Source organism: Oncorhynchus gorbuscha, linkage group LG09 (genome assembly GCF_021184085.1).
Source record: "Oncorhynchus gorbuscha isolate QuinsamMale2020 ecotype Even-year linkage group LG09, OgorEven_v1.0, whole genome shotgun sequence".
In the NCBI taxonomy this organism is placed as follows: domain Eukaryota; kingdom Metazoa; phylum Chordata; class Actinopteri; order Salmoniformes; family Salmonidae; genus Oncorhynchus; species Oncorhynchus gorbuscha.
Window position 1 is genome coordinate 76872068 of NC_060181.1, and position 24773 is coordinate 76896840.

General features: G+C 42.8%; 4 protein-coding genes across 6 annotated transcripts; 1 reads left to right on the top strand and 3 right to left on the bottom strand.

The window, feature by feature from the left end:
* Positions 1-6716: 6716 nt before the first annotated feature.
* ska3 (spindle and kinetochore associated complex subunit 3) lies at positions 6717-10921 on the bottom strand. The gene is made up of 10 exons (XM_046361128.1): positions 10675-10921; positions 10497-10561; positions 10210-10381; positions 9144-9588; positions 8690-8969; positions 8377-8565; positions 8071-8256; positions 7789-7880; positions 7511-7641; positions 6717-7303 (listed from the first exon to the last, which is right to left on the bottom strand). The coding sequence occupies exons 1-10, from the start codon at positions 10778-10780 to the stop codon at positions 7206-7208; spliced, it is 1764 nt and encodes a 587-aa protein (XP_046217084.1). The 5' UTR covers positions 10781-10921; the 3' UTR covers positions 6717-7205.
* A 2874-nt stretch (positions 10922-13795) lies between these two features.
* Positions 13796-18442, bottom strand: LOC124042970 (potassium/sodium hyperpolarization-activated cyclic nucleotide-gated channel 1-like). Of its 3 annotated transcripts, none has more exons than XM_046361130.1 (10): positions 18073-18442; positions 17632-17818; positions 16817-16921; positions 16564-16707; positions 16188-16349; positions 16006-16099; positions 15708-15835; positions 15400-15546; positions 14886-15030; positions 13796-14563 (listed from the first exon to the last, which is right to left on the bottom strand). In XM_046361130.1, the coding sequence occupies exons 1-10, from the start codon at positions 18255-18257 to the stop codon at positions 14388-14390; spliced, it is 1473 nt and encodes a 490-aa protein (XP_046217086.1). In that variant the 5' UTR covers positions 18258-18442; the 3' UTR covers positions 13796-14387. The 3 variants fall into 3 exon arrangements, with proteins under 3 accessions (XP_046217086.1, XP_046217085.1, XP_046217087.1); XM_046361129.1 differs by having other exon boundaries at positions 14886-15123; positions 18073-18440; XM_046361131.1 differs by lacking the exon at positions 17632-17818 and having other exon boundaries at positions 14886-15123; positions 18073-18263.
* A 1396-nt stretch (positions 18443-19838) lies between these two features.
* On the bottom strand, positions 19839-20420 carry LOC124044444 (potassium/sodium hyperpolarization-activated cyclic nucleotide-gated channel 2-like). Its single transcript, XM_046364078.1, has 2 exons — positions 20228-20420; positions 19839-20017 (listed from the first exon to the last, which is right to left on the bottom strand). Exons 1-2 carry the CDS (start codon positions 20418-20420, stop codon positions 19872-19874), a joined length of 339 nt encoding a protein of 112 aa, XP_046220034.1. The 3' UTR covers positions 19839-19871.
* A 2479-nt stretch (positions 20421-22899) lies between these two features.
* Positions 22900-24723, top strand: LOC124044101 (cytochrome c oxidase copper chaperone-like). Its single transcript, XM_046363551.1, has 4 exons — positions 22900-23036; positions 23503-23623; positions 23736-23850; positions 24515-24723. Exons 2-3 carry the CDS (start codon positions 23511-23513, stop codon positions 23818-23820), a joined length of 198 nt encoding a protein of 65 aa, XP_046219507.1. The 5' UTR covers positions 22900-23036; positions 23503-23510; the 3' UTR covers positions 23821-23850; positions 24515-24723.
* Positions 24724-24773: the final 50 nt, after the last annotated feature.

Sequence of the window (24773 nt, forward strand, 5' to 3'; positions counted from 1 at the left end):
GTAAACAAGCATACCAGAAAAAGTATATATGCAGTGTGTGAAAATGAGGTAAGATAAGGGAGGTAAGGCAATAAATAGGCCATAGTGGAGAAATAATTACAATTTAGCAATTAAACACTGCATTGATAGATGTGCAGAATATGAATGTGGAAGTAGAGATACTGGGGTGCAAAGGAGCAAAAACAAAATAACAGTATGGGGATGAGGTAGTTGGATGGGCTATTTACAGATGGGCTATGTACAGGTGCAGTGATCTGTGAGCTGCTCTGACAGCTGCTGCTTAAGTTAGTGAGGGAGATATGAGTCTCCAGCTTCAGTTTTGCAATTCATTCCAGTCACTGGCAGCAAAGAACTGGAAGGAAAGGCGGCCAAAGGAGGAATTGACTTTGGGGGTGACCAGTGAAATATACCTGCTGGAGCGCGTGCAACGGGTGGGTGCTGCTATGGTGACCAGTGAGCTGAGATAAGGTGGGGCTTTACCTAGCAAAGACTTATAGATGACCTGGAGCCAGTGGGGTTGGCGAGGAGTATGAAGCGAGGGCCAGCCAACGAGAGCATACAGGTTGCAGTGGTGGGTAGTATATGGGGCTTTGGTGACAAAACGGATGGCACTGTGATAAACTGCATCCAATTAGCTGAGTAGAGTGTTGGAGGCTATTTTGTAAATGACATCGCCAAAGTCAATGATAGTCAGTTTTACAAGGGTATGTTTGACAACATGAGTGAAGGATGATTTGTTGCAAAATACGAAGCCGATTCTAGATTTAATTTTGGATTGGAGATGCTTAATGTAAGTCTGGAAGGAGAGTTTACAGTCTAACCAGACACCTAGGCATATAGAGTAAAAGGAGTAAAAGGAGCAGGTGTCTGGGCACGGTAGAATAGATTCAAGGCATAATGTACAGACAAAGGTATGGTAGGATGTGAAAACAGTGGAGGTAAACCTAGGCATTGAGGGACGATGAGAGATGTATTGTCTCTAGAGAGGTATTGTCTCCTTCACCCCCGATTGTTTAGTTTGGCCAGGCGGCCAGCTCCAGGAAGAGTCTTGGTGGTTCCAAACTTCTTCCATTTAAGAACGATGGAGGCCACTGTGTTCTTGGGGACCTTCAATGCTGCAGAAATGTTTTGGTACCCTTCCTCAGATCTGTGCCTCGACACAATCCTGTCTCGGAGCTCTACGGACAATTCCTTCAACCTCATCGCTTGGTTGTTGCTCTGATATGCACTGTCAACTGTGGGACCTTATATAGACAGGTGTGTGTCTTTCCAAATCATGTCCAATCAATTGAATTTACCACAGATGGACGCCAATCAACTTGTAGAAACCTGAGCTCAATTTCGAGTCAAATCGCAAAGGGTCTGAATACTTATGTAAATAAGGCATTTCTGTTTTTTGCAAACATTTCTAAAAACCTGTTTTTGTTTTGTCATTATAGCGTGTGTAGATTGATGTGGGAAAAAAATGAAATGAATCCATTTCAGAATAAGGCTGTAATGTAACAAAATGTGGAAAAGTAAAGGAGTCTGAATACTTTCCGAATACACTGTGTATATATATATATATAAGTACCAGTCAAAAGTTTGGACACACCTACTCATTCAAGATCAAGATCAACTGTTCAGAGGAGACTGCGTGAATCCTGCCTTCATGGTCGAATTGCTGCAAACAAACCACAACTAAGAAAAGAACACCAATAAGAAAAGAGACTTGCTTGGGCCAAGAAACACGAGCAATAAACATTAGACTGGTGGAAATCTGTCCTTTGGTCTGATGAGTCCAAATGTAAGATTTTTGGTTCCAACCGCCATGTCTTTGTGAGATGCAGAGTAGGTGAACGGATGATCTCCGAATATGTGGTTCCCACCCTGAAGCATGGAGGAGGAGGTGTGATGGTGTGTTTGTGCTTTGCTGGTGGCACTGTCAGTGACTTATTTAGAATTCAAGGCACACTTAAGCAGCATGGCTTTCACAGCATTCTGCAGCGATACGCCATCCCACCTGGTTTGCGCTTAGTGGGACTATCATTTGTTTTTCAACAGAACAATGATCCAACACACCTCCAGGCTGTGTAAGGGCTATTTGATCAAGAAGGAGAGTGATGGAGTGTTGCATCAGATGATCTGGCTTCCACAATCAACCCATGGGATGAGTTGGACCACAGAGTGGAAAAGCAGCCCAAAAGTGCTCAGCATATGTGGGAACTCCTTCAAGACTGTTGGAAAAGCATTCCAGTTGAAACTGGTTGAGTGTGCAAAGCTGCCATCATCGCTACTCTCAAATATAAAACATGTTTATTTTATATACATTTTTTACCCCCTTTTCTCCCCAATTTTGTGGTGTCCAATTGTTAGTAATTACTATCTTTCTCATCTCTACAACTCCGTACGGGCTCGGGAGAGACGAAGGTCGAAAGCCATGTGTCCTCCGAAACACAACCCAACCAAGCCGCACTGCTTCTTAACACAGCGTGCATCCAACCCGGAGGCCAGCCACACCAATGTGTCGGTGGAAGCACCTGGTGACCTTGGTTAGCGCGCACTGCACCCTGCCCGCCACAGGAGTCGCTGGTGCGCGATGAGACAAGGATATCCCTACCGGCCAAGCCCTCCCTAACCCGGACGATGCTAGGCCAATTGTGCATCGCCCCACGGACCTCCCGGTTGCGGCCGGCTGCGACAGAGCCTGGGCTCTGCGACAGAGCCTGGGCTCTGCGACAGAGCGCGAACCCAGAGTCTCTGGTGGCACAGCTAGCGCTGCGATGCAGTGCCCTAGACCACTACGCCACCAGGGAGGCCCATATAAACATACTTGGCACTTCTATGGTTCCTACATGATCATTATTATTCTACAATGTAGATAATGGTAAAAATAAAGAAAAACCCTTGAATGAGTAGGTGTTTCCAAACCTTTGACTGGTACTGCATATATTCCGCGTGTGTATATTTACACTACCGTTCAAAAGTTTGGGGTCACTTGGAAATGTCCTTGTTTTTGAAAGAAAAGCAAATGTTTTGTCCATTAAAATAACATCAAATTGATCAGAAATACAGTGTAGACATTGTTAATGTTGTAAATGACCATTGTAGCTGGAAACGGCTGATTTTGAATGGAATATCTACATAGGCGTACAGAGGCCCATTATCTGCAACCATCACTCCTGTGTTCCAATGGCACGTTGTGTTAGCTAATCCAAGTTGATAATTTAAAAAGGCTAATTGATCATTAGAAAACCCCTTTGCAAATATGTTAGCACAGCTGGAAACTGTTGTTCTGATTAAAGAAGCAATAAAACTAGCCTTTTTTCCTTTGAGTATCTGGAGCATCAGCATTTGTGGGTTCGATTACAGGCTCAAAATGGCCAGAAGCAAATGACTTTCTCCTGAAACTTCTCAGTATTCTTGTTCTGAGAAATGAAGGCGATGCGAGAATTTGCAAGAAACTGAAGATCTCGTACAACGTTGTGTACTACTCCCTTCACAGAACAGCGCAATCTGGTTCTTATCAGAATAGGAAGGGAAGTGGGAGGGCCGGTGCACAACTGTGCAAGAGGACAAGTACATTAGAGTGTCTAGTTTGATTAACAGACGCCTCACAAGTCCTCAACTGGCAGCTTAATTAAATAGTACACGCAAAACACCAAGCTAAACATCAACAGTGAAGAGGCAACGTCGGGATGCTGGCAACTCCGAGATGCACAAAAAGTGTAAAATATTTTTTTCGAAAATGTCCTTTCTGAATTTAAAAGTAATCCTCGAAGTAATCATCTAGTTTATCAAAAGTATCTGTAATCTGATTAAAATATTGGTGTTGGTAAAAACAGTTGTAAAACAGTTTTGTAATCCCTTACATGTAACGGATTACATGTAATCTGTTACTCCCCAACACTGCCTATGAAGTACTTCAGTGTTGCTCCCCACCGATGCCCCCTGCTGGTTCAAGTCAATTCAATCATCTTTACTGTCCCGCAAAAAGCAATTGTTCCTGGGCTTAAATAATGACAGGTAGGGACCTACCGAGTGGCGCAGTGGTCTAATGCATTGCAGTGCTAGCTGTGCTACTAGAGATCCTGGTTTGAGTCCAGGATCTGTTTCTGGAGGCCACGACCGGGAGACCCATGGGGCGGTGCACAATTGGCCTCATTCTAGAACTATGACACAACGTGATTTTTTAAATCTTTTTTTTCTCTATGTTGTCTTGAAAGCACCATAAATCCAGAGAACGGCAGATTTTGATGACAAGATTTGCCCATGAAGTACCGCCACGCCAGCTGTGAGCACAGCACAACAAGGTGAGTCCAAAAATGTATTGTATGCTGCTGCATAAATTATGTAATATGCCAGGGAGATGTGTACTGTAGCTAAGAAAGTAATACTAAGTGTATGTTGTGTAGTAAGCTGTTAATAGCGTAGTAAGCTGTTAATGTGCCTCACCCTAATAATTTGGTCTATTTTCACCTCTTAATTTCACCTACTGTTCTGACTTGGTGGTGCACATGTAGCCTATAACCTGTTTTTGAGAAATGTAATCAGTGAATATTGTAAGAGCTTTCATTGTCTGCTTAAACGCCCCCTTTATTTATCATACGGTTCTGACCTGGTGTACAGGGGGAACACTGTAAGAACGGCCCATGTTCTGAATTCTGTCGCTGTACATTTAAAAAGTTCTGAACAAATAGTTGTAATTAATACGTCCATCCTAGCTCGCTCATTGTCTTAATCGAAATTACGGATTGCCTCTTATCCACGTGTCGTCCCCTTATGCCATAGTTTGTACATCTCAATTGTCAGTAGAAACCACATTTGCAAATCAGCCATATCAGCTATGTTTTTTTAAAGGCAGTAAATTAGGCTGAATGAACTGTTTCGCTGCCAGACAAGGCTCTGCTGATAGCCAGGTGTAGCAGTGGTAGCAGCAGTTTGTGGGCACCGTTTGTCACCGTTACAGTGCAATGAATGTATTGTTTAGTGTTGTGTAGTGGCTTTGCTGACATGCATCCCACATTTTTGTTTTGTTTGCCCCACCAAGATTAACATTCTTAAATTGCCACTGGACAGAACACTGAGCCAATCACAGCACAACTAGAGAACATTGCCAACACCTACGCTCAGTACACTGGGAATCGTCACTTTCAACTGATCTTCCTCAACATTTAATGCCACCTTCGTTATCACTCCTTTCAACGGTGTCCAGCTCTGGAGAGCAAAACAAGTCACATTTCTTGTCCCTAATTACGTGATCTGGAACGCCGCTCCCTCTGGGCTGAAGAAACACAATAAATCATTACTAGTCCACTCCTAGTTACCTTCACCAACCCAACAGTTCCCAACCTCTTCTCCACTCAACGACCACTTATGGATCAGCCAAAATGCAAGGATCCATTCTCTCCACAAATTGTACTCCCACAAGGCCAGAATCATCCTTTACATCCTCGGACCAAGGCCCGACCTCAGTGGTTCTCACTGCAGGAACTTCATCCACTCTCTAGTCAGGTTCCATCACTGAGCTACAGGAACACGTATCCCTCTTTTTGCACTTGATGCCAACCTTCCTCTACACTCAACAGTTATCACTGCACCTGCCACTAATTCCTCCTCACTCTCCATTTCCTCAAGTTCTGTCAAATCCCTTTCCATATTCCCTCAACCATTTCCAGTTTCCTTTTTCCCCCTTGTCCATTATCTTCTCCTTCACCAGATCTTTCAGAAGGCCTGTGTAATCCCAAACTCCATGTTTTTTCATAATATGCTCCGCTTTCTTCCTTATCCTCCATCTTCTCCAAATCACTCCCGTTCTCCAAACATTTCTCCCTGAACAACCTCTCCAACGCCATCCACCATATGGGAACATTCCTTTGAGTGAGCTCCAGATTTTCACCTGGTAAGTATAACTATCGCCAGGGCTGTATTCATTCAGCCAATTCTGTTGCAAAACATTTCTTAAGCAAGCAGAATGAAACAGAGGGACCTACCTGAATGTCCAATAGAAAAACATTTTAGTTGCAACTGGCAGAATGAATACACCCCGGCTGTACAGAATAGACAATAGAAAAGGTCAGTCAGAATACCTTAAATTACATTCAGAATCTGTATGCTTCTGAAACTATTTCATTTAATTCAGGTTGGACGCCACACTGAGAGTCTTGTGAAAGGTCTAACCCTGATGCAAAAAAAAGAGCATATTTTGGCTTTGCTATAGTCTACACAGACCCTAAAACGACAAGGTTACAGGTAACTGATGATTGACATTCAGAGCTGCCCTGTAATATCAATGAACAGCCACAGACAACACTGTAAATATTGTTACTATTGATTTGTTTCAGGTTGAAGGATATAGGCGACGCACTGTCCGGATGGAAGGGTCCAGATGATGCCATGACCTTACAGTCCCAGCGATTTCAGATATAGACTACCTGGACATCACATCACCCCTCCTAACAGAGCAACCCCTTCTCCTGGGGCACGAGACCCTATTGATACTAGAAGCCCTGCCTGGGGGTTCAACATGTCCCCCAATTGCATAGAAGTAGGAGATCAGTGTTATTTTATATACTGACGTTTTTTAATCATCAAATTGTTATGTAGAAATTAACCATACTACCATGTCTTCCTTTGGAATTTTTTGTAGTTTGTATGCATTTTACAATGCTCAATTGTCTGACTTGTTATAATTTATTGCTATATTGTTAAAAAGATCACTCAATCCTGAACTAAGCCACCATGTTCATAATTATGTATTTATTAGTGAGATTACATACAGACCAATTATACTCATAGAAACCTATGAAAATGCTAAATCGACTGAGTATCCATGCATTTTGAACAGAAGGACCTACACAATTAAAAAGACCAAGACAAAACTTATGTACAGTTCTCAAAGATTAAAATAAAATAATGAATCCATTTTGGGCCTATTCTAGCCTGAGTGCCGGGCTGTTTCACTAACATTTCACTCCTTGTACTCTGTCATATGCCAATGTTTAGCATGACAGCAGTGGCAAGGAGTGAATGATAGCTAAACAGACTGGCACCCAGGCCTATTCAGGGGAGTCAATACATAGGACCTCAATCAGTAGTGTTGAGCCCTTTGGGAGGTTTAAGAAGGCAGGGAATGTCATTGTACTTCAGATCAGGTACGTGTCTTTGACAGGACCTTGTACATGGCGCTGGTTCCTACTCCCTGCACATGTTCCAGCCTCTTTAACTCAGTCAGACACAGGAAGTACATGGGGGCCTTGGTGCCCACCCCCCGTGATCCTCTTCAGCTCCTCCATCAGAAACCATGCAGGGCCCGCATCACCACCTGAAGGAGGAGCAACAGCGTCACAATAAGATGAATTTCAGAAGGACAGTAACTTAAGTTCCTGAGAGTGGCATGGAATGCAATGAAAAAAAAAATGTAAACGGCACCCTGAGTGGGCATAGTTGTGTGTCTCCACTTGAGATATGAAAACATAATTTCAGTGAGTTAAGTTTTAATGGTTTACAAAAGCAGTAAGCCGTGACTGACTGTGGCCTCGCTCCTCTTTGGCACCGTTGATCTTCTGAATGGCCTGGTTGAGGCTGGACAGTGGAATCTGTCTCAGATAGCTTGGAAGACTCAGGAACTCCCTCTCGGACACCACAGCCAGACTCTGAGCCCTGGAGGAACAACACAGAGAGAGGAGAGGTATGACTAGTAATTTCAAGTCAAGTAATCTATTGATATTGGGGACAGTTTAGCTTTTGAAGATAAGCTAATAATAACAACCATATTCTACATTCTTTGTTGACACCGTAAGATTTTACCTGTTCTCTTTCCCTGTTGCAGTGTGGAGGGTTGAAGGCTTGAGGTGTGGCTGAAATACTGCTGTGGGGAGCTTCTTGCTCTGGGAAATAAGCTGCAAGATGAAAGACAAACCCATCAGAACCAGTCAGCACAGTAGTTATAATTACAACGCTATCTAAAAGTTTCAAACATTCACACTTAGTAGTACAGACAAAGCATTTTTCTCCACTGTCTGGACAGGGAAAGCACAGTTCCCATATCTACTCCATACTCTGAATCCCACAAGTCTCCAGTCCACTCACCTTAAAGATGTCCTGTGTGACAGAGCTTAGGTCCGGCATCTCAGGGGTGGATGGCTCGGGGTAGTCCCCTCTGACCCGTGGGGTCCTCAGGTTGAATGTCTGGGTGGGACCATCCTGATCCAGGAAGGAGAGAGGGGGCTCTCCTGACCCCATAGTCTGCTCTCCACTGGTTCCACCACCACCCCTCTACAGTCAGGGAGATGAGAGACAGTGAGGCAAAATATATACACTCAAACTTAACTATACCAACATCAGCAACAGGGGGAAAGTAAGCACTCAAGGGCCTTTATAGCAGTTTCAGCTTACATAGGGAAGAGAGCTGCCCAGAAAGGACTCTAGGCTTGGCATTTCTGGTGTAAGTTTTTCCTCTGTACATCCAATGATTGATATCTCTGACACATTATATGACCAGGCTTGACTGGAGCCTCTATTGGAGGTTGGAAGTTCTGAGTGATCTTGGTCTTGGTCTTGATCTGCCTGTGTGTTTCTCTCACCCTGTAACAACATGACAGTTATTCACTATATTTGAGTGCAATTTGTAGTTTATGGTCTATGGTCTCCATAAATAGATAAATGCATAAACAAACAGACACGTTGACCAACTGACAGTAACACACACCTTTCTGGTGCTAAGGAGTCTGTTGATGTATGGTGTCTCAAATGCTGGGACCTCAGGGGTGGCTTGGTGGTTGCCAAGGTGACAGGGGGACTCTGGGTCAATCTCTCCCTGCAGAGGAGGGGACAGAGCGTGTCGCTGAGACTTTGTTATCTTCAGACCTGGGGTGCAAAATACAGGCGGCTCGGGGGACTCCATGGTAGCCAGGCTGTTTGATGGTGGAGTGGAGAGGACATGTGCCGGTCTCTGTGACATTGCTCCCAAGCCCAAGGACACTGCTGAACTGTTAACAAAACAGCACCATTCATAAGACTATGAGCACAGGACATTCTACTTGAGAAGGCTGACTTAGTAATTTTTGTAGGAACTTGGGTGAAACTTTGGAAGCTGTTAAACCAGCCAAGTAGTGGATTTGAAAGTCAATCAGAGACAGGCCGAACAGTATTATACTACACACCTGAGAGGCTTTGTGGGCTTCTTTCGCTGCAGGTCCATGGTGAAGTCATTGTTGAGACACACAGTGTGTTCCGTGAGGCCAAAGTCGACCATGCGGGGGGTCAGGAGGTCGTCATCTTCGTCCATACGCAAGGTGCACTTGGGCGTTTTGGGCATGGGCGGCTGCATGGCTAGGACTAGAGACGGCAGAGGTAGGGTCATCATAGGCATGGGGGCCTCAGCGCTGGAAAACACTGTGCCACCCAACACCCTCTTCAGGTGGATCTCCGACAGGCCGAAGTCAGAGAGCTGAGGGGTGCGCAAGGGGTCAATGAAGGGCGGAGGGGGCATCTTCAGAGGGGTCACTGAGGTGAGGTATCCCTCTCCTTCCTCCTTGTCCTCCTCTCCTCCCTCGGTCTCACCCTCGTCCTCTTTCTCTGAAGCTTCTGCCTCCTGGCCGTTCGACTCTGTGGGAGAGAGACAAGATATCTAGATAAACCAACAGGTCAGGAGAACATTCTGATAGAAATGGGCAATTCCACAGTAACAGATTGATGCTGAAACTCAGATTTTACACATTAAAATGTCAAACAAAAACCAATGATTGCAAAGTAAAAAATCATACAACTACGCATAAGGACTAATTTGTGCTTTCATTCTGTTACCAAACTTTGCATCTGCACTGTTCAAGTAAATTTGTTTATGTCAAATCTTCTGTTGAAATTGTTACAAGTCCTTTTGCATTGAACAGCCTCAATTAGTCAGGCATGGACTACAACGTGTCGAAAGCGTTCCACAGGAATGCTGGCCCAAGTTGACTTGCCCACCCACCCTCTGAATGGCATACACACACAATCTCAAGGCTTAAAAATCCTTCTTTAACCTCTCTTCCCCGTTATCTACACTGATTGAAGTGGATTTAACAGGTGACATCAATAAGGGATCATAGCTTCAACCTGGTTAGTCTATGTCATAGAAACAGTAGGTGTCCTTAATGTTTTGTACACTGAGTGCATATCAAGTAAACCAAACCAAATACTGAATGATTGACATACTACGTGAAGTGTTAAATAGAGATACTTTCCTACCTGACTGTTTCTGTGTGCTCTTAGGCGCTCTGTAGCCATATTTTTCATAGTGTCTCATCAGTCTCTGAATGTCCTCTGTGGTCCTCTGCTTCAGCACCATACACATCTTTATAAAGCTCCTCAAATCATTCTCCCCTGCCTGCTGGCGCACCAGCTGCTCCTTCACCTGGCCCTGGGCATGCAAAACAAGCCAGTTATGTAAATATCTGTATACTAATGAATCACATAGCTATATAAGCTACACAGAGCTGTTCAAACAGCTCAGCAGGTGCTAAATTGACAGTTACCTTGAGTCCCCTGACCTCGGAGTGCAGCTCTTGCAGAACTCCCACTGCACCCTCAGTGCTATGATCTGAAACACAATTTTACAGTATACAAGAATACACTAGTCACTGGTGGTGCATTGACTGACTAGACACGTTAGCTGAAATAAAATTAGCGTTGAAGTCTGTTTCATAACGTTACCTTCATCGTCGTAGTTCTGGTGTGCCTGTTGAAGACTGGCAGTTTCGGTCTCCAAATTCACGGCTAGGTTTCGCAACTTAGTGAAAAAACGTGCCGACGAGTCCATTTGTTTGCAGATATGTTTCTAAAAGTAGTATTATCTTCAACGGCAATATAATCAATTTTCGCTGTCTGTTTACGTTCATACAAGTTGAAACAGGAGTATTTTTCAAATTTGGCGCCACATCCGGAACCTAACGGAAGTAGGTTTATTCAGGACTCTCAAGACCGAAGAAGAGAAAGCATCTCGAGCTAAATGCAATTCTGCCACCTGCCGTCCTTGACGACTTCGATATATACAGTATCTTTTGTTAACGATATGGTCAAGAGATCATTTTAGAATAATTGTAAAAATAATCAATAATCAAAATAATCAATAAGCAAACTTCAAAGCCAAGAGTGTGTAATGCACTTCCAAAGGAACATTTGTAACATCCATGAGTAACATTTTTCTATACCTCTTTAAATTTACTTTAGACTCACTTCCTTTATTTCACCTTTATTTAACCAGGTAGGCTAGTTGAGAACAAGTTCTGATTTACAACTGCGACACAAACAACAAGTGATAGATGTTCAGATGATGATGTGCAAGTAGAAATACTGGTGTGCAAAAGAGCAGAACAGTAAATAAAAACAATATGGGGATGAGTGCAGAGGAAGGTTAGAGCTGGGAGGTGGAGGGACCTTCTGACAGATGAGTAATGGAGCACAGTAATGGAGCACATCAAGTTTACAAGTTATTCTGAATATCAAAGGTATGTACAGTAGATATGGTAAGCTGATATTATGGTTAGTTAGTAGATATTGGCCTACTGTATCAACTACAGTGGAGTATTGGCCTATAATTTGTATGCCTCTTCTTTCCTCAGCACCAGAATCAGTTGGCTGTTTCACAATGAACATATATTTATTAAGTAAATCCATCTAGTTCTAGCCATGGCAATGTTTGGCAAGGTGCTGGAGCTGGTGGGCTACATGCAGACCATGAGGACCCTTGTGGAGGGCATCTGTACCTACCTGGGTGGCAGTGCCTTAGCTGACGAGACAGACCTGGCCATGAAGAATCTGGACTACATAGACCAGGAGCTGGGTGTTGTAGGGCAGGGCCTTCTGACTGGCCAAGAGGTCCATCTCCTGGAGGACGACCTGGCCACGGTCTACTACCAGCTGGGCGTGGCCGTCAGGGCACAGTCGGAGTTCACCAAGCGGGAGACAGAGGTGTCCTCCAGTACGTCCTGGAGCACCGGCTGGCGAGGCAGTTGACAATGCTCCACAGCAGGCTGATGGGGGTGTCGGCACTGACGGACCAGCCAATCCTGCTGGAGGAGCTGGTCCAGAGCCACAAGTCCAACCCCTGGGAGATGAGGGAGTTCTGTGTCCAGGTCAGTGGGGGTCAGGGTGTGGTCAGCCATCAGCACACAATGCCCAACAGGCAACAGTTATCATTATGTTCAACTCTCAATATCTCTAACCATTGAATGTGTAAATCATTTGCACACAGTGTATGGAGTTTAACAAAATTAGACATGAAGTACAAAGAACAAAATTGTTTGCCTGGGAGCCATGCTTTGTCCAACTGTCAGACTAAAATAGTTTGTAAAATAGACATGAAGTTAATGATTTTCTAGCCTGGTCCCAAATATGTTTGTGCTCTTACCAACTCCATTGCTGTCATTGTCAAGCCAAACATTTTTGGCATGATAGCACAAACAGACTGGTACTCAGGCTAATGATTTTAACCCTAAAATAGTTACAGGTTGTGTTGTTATTCAAAATATTTTGCAATAATTGTAATGCAGTTGCATATCCAAAGCTCACCCCTATCTAGTCCAACACTTGGTACATCACACCGCAAAATTAGGTCAGATGTCTGTTTGCATTCCTCTCCTAAGAGAGCATAAAACGTGTGTAGAGAGAAAACCTTATTTCACCTTGGTAAAAATACAACCACATCTGTTATGTTAACCTTGGATAACATATCAGGCACAAACATAGCAGCAAAATGTATGATGCTTGATACTGATTAAATACCTGCTATTTTAGGCACTCTATGATCTTGAAGAATCATCCCAGCCACTGCTGTTGCAGCAGATTTTTCAAATCATAAATAGCTTTGTGCTATGCTTCTCCAAATGCTGATTCTACAAAATGCCGTCTGTTCAGTATAGTAGCGCACCAATCATCCAAGTGGGCCAACACTCTACCTTTTTTTTTAATATACTGAACATGAGTCATATAGTCACAGCATAGAACTTGGGTTTTGTTCTATCAGCCTCTCTTCCCTTTCCTTGCAGGTGAACTTTGTCCTGGGCACAGGTCTGCTGTGCCTCTTCGACCAGGCCCTGCTGATGAAGACCTGGTCTGATCACATTGGCGCCCTCTACGGGAAGATGAAGACTGATAGGGGGCGCTGTTCGGGCTACTTCCTGCAGCAGGCGGAGAAAGATGTGCGTCAGCAGCTGCAGGAGGTCATGCAGAGGCGTTCAGCCCTCGAGGAGGCAGCAGCTGGCATCTTTAAGATCCTGGAGAACAACTACGACTGGCTGCGCTGGGCTGTCATAGTGCACTCTGCCGTGGGGCCTTTGGATGAGGACGAGGGCAGGTCCGGGAGACCACTCTACAGCCCAATCACTTCCTGTTCGTGTTGTCTGAAGCACCCTGCCCTCATGTGGTGGCCTGCTGCCGTGACATGCCCAGCTCGCTGGATAAGAGCCGCATCCACCAGCTGATCATGGACCTGGAGTGAAAAATCCCCAACCCGCCTCCAGAGGTGTACGCCTCTATCGAGGAGGACCCTGGGAAGGTCCGATGGTACATGGCCTCTCGCATTCTGAAGAAGCTGCAGGAGGGTCTGTGCTCCGCGGTGGACATCCCCGTGGTGCCAGACAATATGGAGATGAAGTGCAACTTCCCCCAAGCATCCTACTACCTGTACGGGTACAAAGACAGGCTGGCCTCGGGCACCGTGTGTGTGTTTGGATAAGAGAAAGGGGGTCTGGCTAGGCCTGCGGGCTGAGGCTCAGCTGCTGCAGTGCTACATCTGGACACACATGAATGCACTACTTTTAAAAAACTCCAGATGTTCACAGTCAACTGAAACCATGTTTTCCTCTTTATTTCTGCTGTTTCATACCGGTAGTTTCATAACCAAATTGCCCTTGTATTATGTCATTGACATTTCTTCACAATAAAGGAAATTAGAAAAACAAAAAACAGTTCTAATACTATTTCTTCACAATAAATACATTTTCAAACCCCTTTTTTGTTTTGCATTACATGTCCTGAAATACACAAAATACACTCTTAGTTAAAGCAACAATATCATATACTGTTTTGGATCCACCCAGAGAGGATCTAGGGTATAACTATTAGTAATCCAGACTAAGGGTTGTATGATGCACAGTTTAACAAATAAATAACAATGAAATCTTTATATATATAAAGTATAATACAATTTTAGACCAGTCTACACAATACTAAGTCTGAGCTACACAATACATAAGTGGTCACAAATCCTGGTCATGGAGAGCTTCAGGCTGCACAGGACTAGAACACCTAGTTCTACTAACAGAATAAGATGTGTTAGTGCTGGGCTGGAACATAAGCCTGCACATCCTGTACCTCTCCAGAACCAGGCTTAGTGACCACTACTGTTGATAAATGGCCGCACTGTACTAGAGATGTCGCACATATTCCTTGTCCTGCTGTGAAAACTTTTCCATGTCTCTCCTGATATCAGGGAAGCCCTGTAGAACCATCTGGAAGCGTTCTGAGGACAGGGAGAAGAGCTGGCAGGTGGTCAGAGCTTGAACCGTGGCCAAACGCTTTCCTTTGGTCATGAGGCAGGTCTCTGTAAACCAGTACGGCATAGAACAACACAATATAAATTTATTACACAGCATATCAGCTTAGCCCACTGTTCCTTGTCATATCCTGCATAGTCCCAAGAGATGAAATCAGCAAAACAATGTAGAACAGGAGAATAAGAATAACAAGTGTGGGGGGTTGGGTCTTTTTCTATTATGTAAGAAAACGGATGGGGGATGAGGTTTGACAATCAGAATTTCTAGATTACTCAATCTCTTGTGTGATGAATAGAATGATAGTCTGAACAAATGAATGAAGGAATAAATGAATGATGCTGGATTGAGCTACTCGGATCTGAGCCTGACCTCCAAAGTAGTCTCCATCAGCCAGTTCCTGCGAGAAGGAGTCTGTCTCCACCAGGACCTGGCCGTGCTCGATGAAGAACATGCGGTCTCCGGGTGCATTCTGTTGGAAGATGACATCATCCTCTTGGAAGACTTCATGCTGAAACTGGAGGAGAACGGTGTTCAGGAAGTTGACGTCTCGGTTCTGGAACATGGGTACGTTGTTCAGCAGGCTCAAACACATCACTGTCAGAATCTCCTGTATCACACACACAGAGCTTTTTTTTCAGATCGTTTCATAATCAAATTCCACAAATAGAACATTGACAAACAGAAGTTCCACAAATAGACAGGCAGGTCCCACTACTAAACAAAGGTGTGATAACCAAAGGAAACCATAGGTAAGTAGAATGTAGTTACGTACTTATACTTATAGTGGTACAATTGTGTAACTATTGTATAAGGTCTGTGTAATGTACAGTAGGACCTAAATTGTATAGAATAAAATAGAATAGAATATGATCGACTCAAGTACCTCTCTCAAAGCTGAGGAGACTGAAATTAGAAAGTTCTTTTCGTCAAACCATCTCCCCCCATATCGGGCCCCGTAGTACTTCTGGATTCGAAGTCGAAGGTCGTTAGGAAGCTTCAAGAAGGTCATGTAGTCGTCTAGATGATTCATCTGTGGATTATCAGACGTGGTGGACTTTGAATGACATGCCATTACAATCAAAAGTGACATATCAATAGAGTTCCTTGCTTATGTTATCGAGTTTATCGAGTTTGAAGCAGAGTCGTCGGTGTTAAAGCCAAGGCATTACATTTCCATTATACGTAGTATACCTTATCTTTGTAGGCCTTTGCTGCTTGGTCTACGTTGGTTATGATGGCAGCAGCATTGGCCACCAGTACAGTGTACATTAGAGCCCCAGACAGCATACTGGTCATGACCACCCACAGCTCCACCTCATCTAGGGAGCAAAACACCCAGTACACACATAAATACAGTGTAAAACTTGGCTATTGAACTCCGGGCACTACAGTCTTGGAATAGCACGGGTCTAATATACTGTATGAGCATATATGAAAGACATGCTCTATTGTGTCAACAGAATATCAACAGGTTATCAGCAGTCCTTACTTGTTGGTGACTCGTTGGAGCCATAGGAAATTTGGATCATATGAGAGAGAGCACGAAACACTCCAAAGGAATACTTCTCACCGACTGTGGCATTCTGTAAAATATCACATTGTTTATATAGGGTGAACTAACCCTTTAAATGCAGCCAAAACCTTACATGTCTCAGTAGGTGTGGGGCTTACCATCAGCTTCTCTTGTCTGACCCAGCAGTCAGATGGGAACTCCTCCAGCATCGGGACAAAGTACTGGATACAGCCGTTCCAGTGGCACAGCAGAAACATCATCATAAACAAAGACAGTATGCGGAAGAACAGCTGAACATACTCCAAGTTGGCATTTGAAACCTATGGAGAAAGAAACAAATGCACTCAATTAAAAGATGGAAATAAAAATGAACTAATTGGACTGCAAAGATCATCTAGAAGTAATGTGTACACCAATCAAAAGTTATTCTCCTGTCCTTCTTTGTATTCATTTTTAGCCAAATGGAATTTGTAGTACAAGGTTTGACTTTGTGATATTTTCAGCATTAGGAGATGGTAGCATACCAGAACTTACCTTTTCAACTTCATTGAAGAAGCGGACAAGCCTGGAGACTCTGAGGAGCCTGACAAGGCTGATGATTCGGACAAACATGAGGATCCGCACCATTCTACTGGCTTTGGAACCTGAGGTGGAGGTGTCACTGTGGGATTGTAACTCCTGTCACAATAAAATACAGAAATAAAAAATATTTAAAAATGTATTGATCTTACAATAGACTGGAACTAATGTATAACAGCGTGATGGATTTATCATAATTTATCATTACCGCAATTAATAGTATGTAGCCAATTGGGAATGCTGCAATCACATCTGGTATGAACCAACTCTTTAGGTAAATCACACGGATCTTTTTGATATCCAGTATAGCCACCTACGGAATTGAAAAACAGACAGTAGATTTTCAGTTGATTGTTATTAGTGCTTGGCAGCATTCCTCAGACAAATGAATGAATACTTCAACAATGCAACTGAAGCTAAATGTTTGGGAATTCTGGCCATAATGAAACGAGACAGTGATGCCATCCAGAATGTACGTCAGAAGCTACTAATAGAGAAGTGCATTAATATAAATTTGACAGGGTCGTCAATTGGCCAAACTTTCAGATTAATATTTTACACTAGTTTGGCATGAAATTGAAACAGAATAAGACACAACCTGGTGCTTGATCAGCCTCTTTACATGCGTATTTCCTTCTTATGAAATGAAAAGTGTCCACAGTCATGTTTCATCATGTTTCATCATCTGTGCACAGTGCACTTCAGAACATATTTACTAAGCATCTTGCTCCCCAGTAAAGTGTGCGCCTGTTATTTTCACGTGAGAATATAACACAAAAGCAACCCTAATCTGTATAAATAGTTCTCTCTGAATCGTTATCTTTAAAAAAATTCAATTAGCTCTTGCAAATAACAGCTGCAGGTTTAGCACATGGGCCAGGGTTTCAATTAAACTGTCCCTTCACATGCACTGAAACAATTACAGCAAGGGCAGATTGGGTTTGCATGCTTGTGGAAAGGGATTATACAACTATCGCAGATTGGGTCTGGTCTGAAAATAGAGTAAAGTCAGCGCCTCATTACCTCACTGTCCTCAGAGATGATACCCATGCGAAAATTCAGAGCCACATCCATCAGAAACAGAGTGTCTGAGAAGACATTGAAACCTTCCCAGCCCACTCCACTGTACCCGTCTAAGAAAGCTATCTCCATGGGGATCCCAATCAAATTCAGGAATGTGATGGCAACCATACACATGATGTAGTAACTCCTACAAGACACAATAACAAAGGGTATGTACATGATTAAAGTCATGCACACACGCATTTCTTAGAATCACTGTTAGAAACACCCTTTAGTGTTTTCTTTGGCATATACCTAAGGTCTTTGCTGTTTTTGCTAACTTTGCTGCGTTGTTCTTTGATAGACAAAAATGCCAAGACCTCCCTTAGGTCTAACTTTGTTGTGTTGTTCTAGGACAGACAAAATGCCAAGGCAGCAAAAACAGTAGCTGGAGAAGAATACCTTATGGGGCTGAATGGGTGGATGACCCAGACTCCACTCTGCAGCTGGCGTATACATTCCTTCTCCACAGCTATCTCGCTGCCGTACACAGATAGAGACTGCCTGTTCAACTGAGGCAGAAAGACAGCTTTCCAACCACAGGTGCTGGCTGTGCGTCTGCCGACAGGGGCTTGGGAGTTTTCCATGCCAGAAGCAGCACACGGTTATTCTGTTCAGCTGACTGCGCTGGCCATCCTTCTCTGGGCTGCTGAAGAGTCGAGTCTAACTTTGCTCTAAACTGACCTGTCTTTTTGGTCACAGGGTAATTTTCCATCACAGCTCCTGTGGACGGGGCTTATTGAGGCGGTGTGGTGGGAGGAGAGCGGCTGCCAGACTTTCCTCTCCCCTCTCTCTCTCTCTCTCTCTCTCTCTCTCTCTCTCTCTCTCTCTCTCTCGCTCTATCCCTCATCCTTTCTCTCTCTCTCCCTCCCGGCTCATCAACTATTCAGTATCTCCGCTTCATGCAAGCATGAATCAAGCCCAGTTAAAAGACAAGGCTGGATCACATTAATACTGAATACAATGGGTGGTTTTGAATATCACAATTATTGTCATCTGAACTACACAACTAGCAGGGCACAGGGTGAGGTTTAGTAATGGTAACAGTAGACTATTGAATATTTAAATTAGTAATTTAACCAGGACAATAGTTACATGTTAAAACTATAACAGCAAATGTGTTATAAATTATAGACTAACAACATTCTTGTTTTTTGTTGGTTTTGGTATTTTAACATGTTTTGTGCACACATACTTATCTGGGATGCTATCTCATGGGATCTGTGTATGTCTGTATACTACATTACAATGCTATTTCTTCTGGCTAAGCTCCCAGTAAATGCTTGATGAGGGTCAGATGAGGTCACAGTGTTGTCAGAAATGAAAGCTTACTAGTGTAACCGGTAAAAGGAATGAACTCCTGCCAATCCGATTTAAGTAAAGGTCACACAAGACAAAATTACACTCAATCCAAATAACATGGTCGATATCAATCGACTGGCCTAATGTATTTTTATGCATTCTATTTTTGATGCAACCTGAGTACCACAGGAGGTTGGTGGCACCTTAATAGGGGAGGACTGGCTTGTGGTAATGGCTGGTGCGTAATTGGTGGAATGGTATCAAATACATCAAACACATGGTTTCCATGTGTTTGATGCCATTCCCTTACTCCGTTCCAGACATTATTATGAGCCGTCCTCCCCTCAGCAGCCTCCACTGCTGAGTACATCAAAAATGTATTTCAAGACATGCCACATCCAAAGTTACACTGAATTTTCTCGTGTTGGTTTGCCTTTATGAAAAAGGTATTTTAGTATACAAGAAGAATGTTGGATTTTTTTTTCACATGCAGTCTTGTTTTAATCTTCCATAACAATATGAATGGATATAGCATTTTCTTCTTCAAAATTGTTTTTGTTATATTGTCAAAAAAATTCTAAATGTAAGAAATGAATCCACATTTTACAATATTCAGCATACCGGTATCTGTTCATTTTATTTACAAAAAATGTGTGACATTGTTTGGTTCTACATTGTTTTTTAAACTAAGTGTTAGTGGATGGTGTTGTGCGAGGCCCCTTCACTCAGTTATCTCCTCAGTTTTCCCTCTGCATATCTTTAGGTTTGGATTCACTCTGTTGTTGTGCCTCTGAAAAGAAGAAAGGTATATATTCTTTGAATGAAGAGTGAGTATTACATTTGTTGAGACATAAAGCAGCAGAAGAGGGGCTTTAATCACTCTTTAGGTCCTCTTGGCGCTATTGGGCAGTCATCTCCAGATCTTTCCTGACGTTAGGGAAGGCCTGTAGGACCTGCTGGAAGCTGTCTGCGTGCAGGGATAAGAGCTGGCAGATGGTCATAGCTCGCACTGTTGCCAAACGCTTCCTTTGGTCAGGAGGCAGATCTTTGTGGGACAGAGACAGACAAAGCAGTGAGTCGCTGCAGTCAGACCAGACTAACATTTCAAAGCAGCTGTACCAACTTTAGACCTGGAGAGCTACAGTGTGCAGGCTTTTGTTCCAGCCCTGGTTCAGCTAATCATGGTCTTCCTCTATGAAGAAAATTGAACTCTAGAGACAGACACACATGTCCAGGGATCTTTTTCTCAGCCCACCTCCAAAGTAGTCTCCGTCAATAAGCTCCTTCTGGAAAAAGTCGGTCTTCACCAGGAACTGGTGGTGCTCGATGAAGAACATGCGGTCTCTGGACGTGTTCTGCCTGATGATGATGTCAGCCTCCTGGAAGACCTTGAATTGCAGCTGGGTGAGAATGTTGTTCAGGAAGTTGATGTCTCGGTTCTTCAACATGAGCGTGTTTTCATCAAGGCTGCACACATCACTGTCAGGATCTCCTGGATAACACAAAACAACAAGAAAAGCCAATTAGCTTTACAACGTCACAATGACTTTCCATCCTTATTTAAAGGCTCTGTGCAGTCAAAATTCAGTTTTTCTGTGTTTTGTATTATATTGTACAACAGCTGATGAAACATTTTTTTAACTCAGTGTTATTCCCTGATATCTGCTGGTTGAAAATAAAATCTACACAGGACCTTCTAATCAGCATGTTTGCATGGGCAGGAGTTTTGGCACCAGGTGGTAAATTGGTTAATAGACCAATAACAAAGAGTGTTCCAAAACTATCTGGCGATAGTTTTCCGTTTTCTCTCCCCACTGAGAACACTCCCAGTCAGTCCTAGCAAAATTATTTATTGATAAAACTATTTTTGTCAATTTTATTGGGAAACTATTACAGTAAGATACTTAATTATTACCCAGAAATGATTTTATACTTATATACAGTACCAGACAAAAGTTTGGACACACCTACTCATTCCAGGGTTGTTCTTTATTTTTACTCTTTTTTACATTGTAGAATAATAGTGAAGACATCAAAACTATGAAATAACACATATGGAATCATGTAGTAACCAAAAAAGTGTTCAACAAATCAAAATATATTTTATATTTGAGATTCTTCAAAGTAGCCGCGTTTGCCTTGATGACAGCTTTGCACACTCTTGGCATTCTCTCAACCAGCTTCATGAGGTAGTAAACTGGAATGCATTTCAATTAACAGGTGTGCCTTGTTAAAAGTTAATTTGTGGACAATCAGTTGTGTTGTGATAAGGTAGGGGTGGGTAACAGAAGATACCCCTAGTTGGTAAAAGACCAAGTCCATATTATGGCAAGAACAGTTCAAATAAGCAAAGAGAAACAACAGTCCATCATTACTTTAAGACATGAAGGTCAAGAACTTTGAAAAGTTCACACACGGCTTGTTCGACATTGCAGCCGATAGTGCAGGCAACTGCCAACTGACTGATCTACAAATCACCATGCACCGTAAATAACTACTCATTTCTATTTGTAGATCATATTATTTGTCATACCCGTGGTATGATATGTTTTGTCATGTTTTGTCATACCCGTCTGATATAACACGTCTGTCAGCCAATCAGGACTCAGGGCTCGAACCACCCAGTTTATAATGGGGTCATAATACCTACATAATACCAGTCAAACACGGAAATGGTTTGAATAGATTTTCCAGCTTTCATTTTTCCCAAAGGGGATTTTAGAAACACTTCAAATAAGGGCTGTGTTTTGTGTAGGCTTACCCTGCCGTGACGTTTTGATAATCGTGTAAATCTCTCTAGGACGAGGTGACTTTTATCAATATATTCGGCTGTATTTACCCCCCCCCCCAATAATTATGCTATTTAGCTGCTAATGTGGCTATCATAAAGAACTCCAAATACCAAGTGATCTGGACGAGACTACTGAAGCGACGCAAAGGTTAGAATCTCTAGATTAACAATCTAATGCTAGCTAAATGTAATAATTAATAAATTGGCAAATGTCTTTGACAATTCTGTTAACTGTCTTATGCCAGTTTTAAATTGACACAATACCTATTTAGCAAAGGTCTCAGCAAGACATGACATTGCAGGAGCTTGCAGGGATTTGTAGTCTTGCATGTCTACTTCAATGCCAAGTATCATTTTCAAATATGAAAGTAATTAGAAGCTGAATATATTGATAAAAGTTACCTTGTCTGGGAGAGATTTACATGGTTATCAGATTGTCACGCCATGGTAAGCCTACACAAAACACAGACCTTATTTTAAGTACTTCTAAAATCGCCAATGGGAAAAATGAATGGTGTATAAACGATTGGAACCATTTCCCTGTTTGACCGCTAGGTTTTATGGGTATTAAGACCCCTCCACTGTGCTGCTCTATACAGTTTTGATGCTTTCCAACACAGCCATTGCAGATATAAATGCTATGGACGTGATTCCTTACTCTGCATAGCATATTTATATCTTAATTTAACAAAATGTTGCGTCCTGCTGAACGCGATCCAGGTAAAGCATGTATGTGAAATTGCTAGCTAGTTAGCGGTGGGGCGCGCTAGTGGCGTTTCAATCGGTGACGTCACTTGCGCTGAGCCCTTGAAGTTGTGGTTCCCCTTGCTCTGCAAGGGCCGCGGCTTTTGTGGAGCGATGGGTAACGATGCTTCGAGGGTGACTGTTGACGTGTGCAGAGCTTCGTCCTTGGTTCGCGCCCAGGTCGGGGCGAGGGGACGGACGTGAAATCAATACTGTTACCATAGGCCTAAATTAAATTACATTTCCTCATTGGAAAATTAAGTTTAAACCATTCCACAATATTTGTGCATGAGAAAACGTCAGCACCACATAATGGAATTCCATTTGGGATATTTATACAGGGTAAGTGTAGAATGGCCTACACTTGTCAATTCAATTTGTTGCAGCTCGGAAGTTAAAACTGCATGTCCCAGAAACTTAGCGCAGCCATTTAAAGACATGCCTGGTTCAACCATGTTGTATAAGGAAGGACAGAGTAGGACATACGTGAATCGGAGTCGCTGTGCAAGAGGGCTTACCAGCTAGTTAAGTATGTTACATAAAGTATTATTTCCACTAGTGTGATGTTCGTTAATAAACGCTGTGGGAGAACTGTAAGAGTTTTCAGTATGAGTGATATTTTTCCAACATCTAGCTAACAGTAGTTGTTAGCTGGTCTGTTATAGCTAGCATCCCGGATGTGTGTTTTATAAGCCAGAGCCCATTCTTTCACAGGTTGGATGGTTTGGGGTTTCCTAGCAAAGAGCTAACTAAGTTGGCTATGATTTTGGAATTTTAACTTCAACGTGATATTATAGCTAGCTAGTTAATCTAACACAAACTGGCAGCTACTATAGGAAAGTGTTAGTATTGAGTTAGCTACAATGTTGCCATCAAATTGGCAGCTACTATAATACATTTAGGAATGTTAATAATGCATGTATCAGTCCCCTCGTGCAAAGAGACTCGCTACGTTGTTTCCCCGTTTATTGTCCCCAATTTTCACTTTGTTACAGCCAGAAAAATGTCCACCATATCTGCTGCCAGCGTCGAGCCGGTTGCAATTGAGGGCACGGAGAAGAAACCAATGAAACCCTGTTGTGCGTGCCCAGAGACGAAGAAAGTTAGGGATGCGTGGTATGTTTACAATTTCTTTGAACTTGAATTGCATTCTTGTAAAGTGAACGTATTTCGTGGACTCTTTGTTTTTGGAGTATGCAGTTGCTGATGACCATTTCCTATGTTTCAGCATCATTGAGAAGGGCGAAGAAAGTTGCACAGATCTCATCGAGGCACATAAGGATTGTATGAGGGCGCTTGGATTCAAGATTTAATATAACTTTATATAATGAGTTTATATAATGGTAAGTGTCATGCCCTGGAGCAGATCTCTCATATTAATTTAGCCTCTTGTGTTGTGAAAAGAACATTATGTCCTAGATGCAGCTCATTGCAATAGGAGTGGGTGTGGCACTAGAGGGAGGTATGTATTGAATTTGCTTGTCTGGTTTATCATGGATCCTCCAGTGGTTTTACTTGTATGCTGCAGTTCAGCTTTGCAGTGACTGCAGACCTGTCTTTTGCATGTTTTTCACTGTCCTCTGTAGGGTCATGTTACCCGTTGTCTTTTCTGCTAAAGTTGATCAAACTGCTAATGTGAACAACTGCTGTTTATTGTTTATGGATGGCAGCGAAGAACTTTTGGTGTTGGTGCAGGACTTGTTTCTCTGGGATTGACTTGAAGGAGGTCCTGTGAAGCTCAGTTGTTGGAGCATGGTGCTTGCAACGCCAGGGTTGTGTGTTCGATTCCCACAGGGACCAATATGGAAGGGGGGAAAAAGTGTGAATGTATGCACTCACTACTGTATGATGCTCTTAGCGTCTGCTAAATGACTTAAATGTAAATTATATAAATGATGCTTGCATCAGGATTGAGGACAGGCATGTGTATATTACCCTTGTTTTTCAATATTCTGATCAGTATTCATGTTTATTTCTGTTGAAGTTGACACTAATGTTCTCTTGCAGTGTTGTTGCTGGCTGGCCGTCTTAAAGGGACCTGGGATATTCCTCGTGTTTTTATTTATACCTCAACATGAAAGGAAGATGTGATCGCTGCACAGATGGTCATGATGGAAGATATGTTCCACTGAGTGACATGTTTTTTTAATGCTCTGAATTTCAGAATTTTGAATGTTCTGCTGATTTGAGTGACATAAATATCCTATGCAATTTGACTCGAGTACTTGATTTTATATGGCAGGATGAAAAGCAATTGAATTAATAG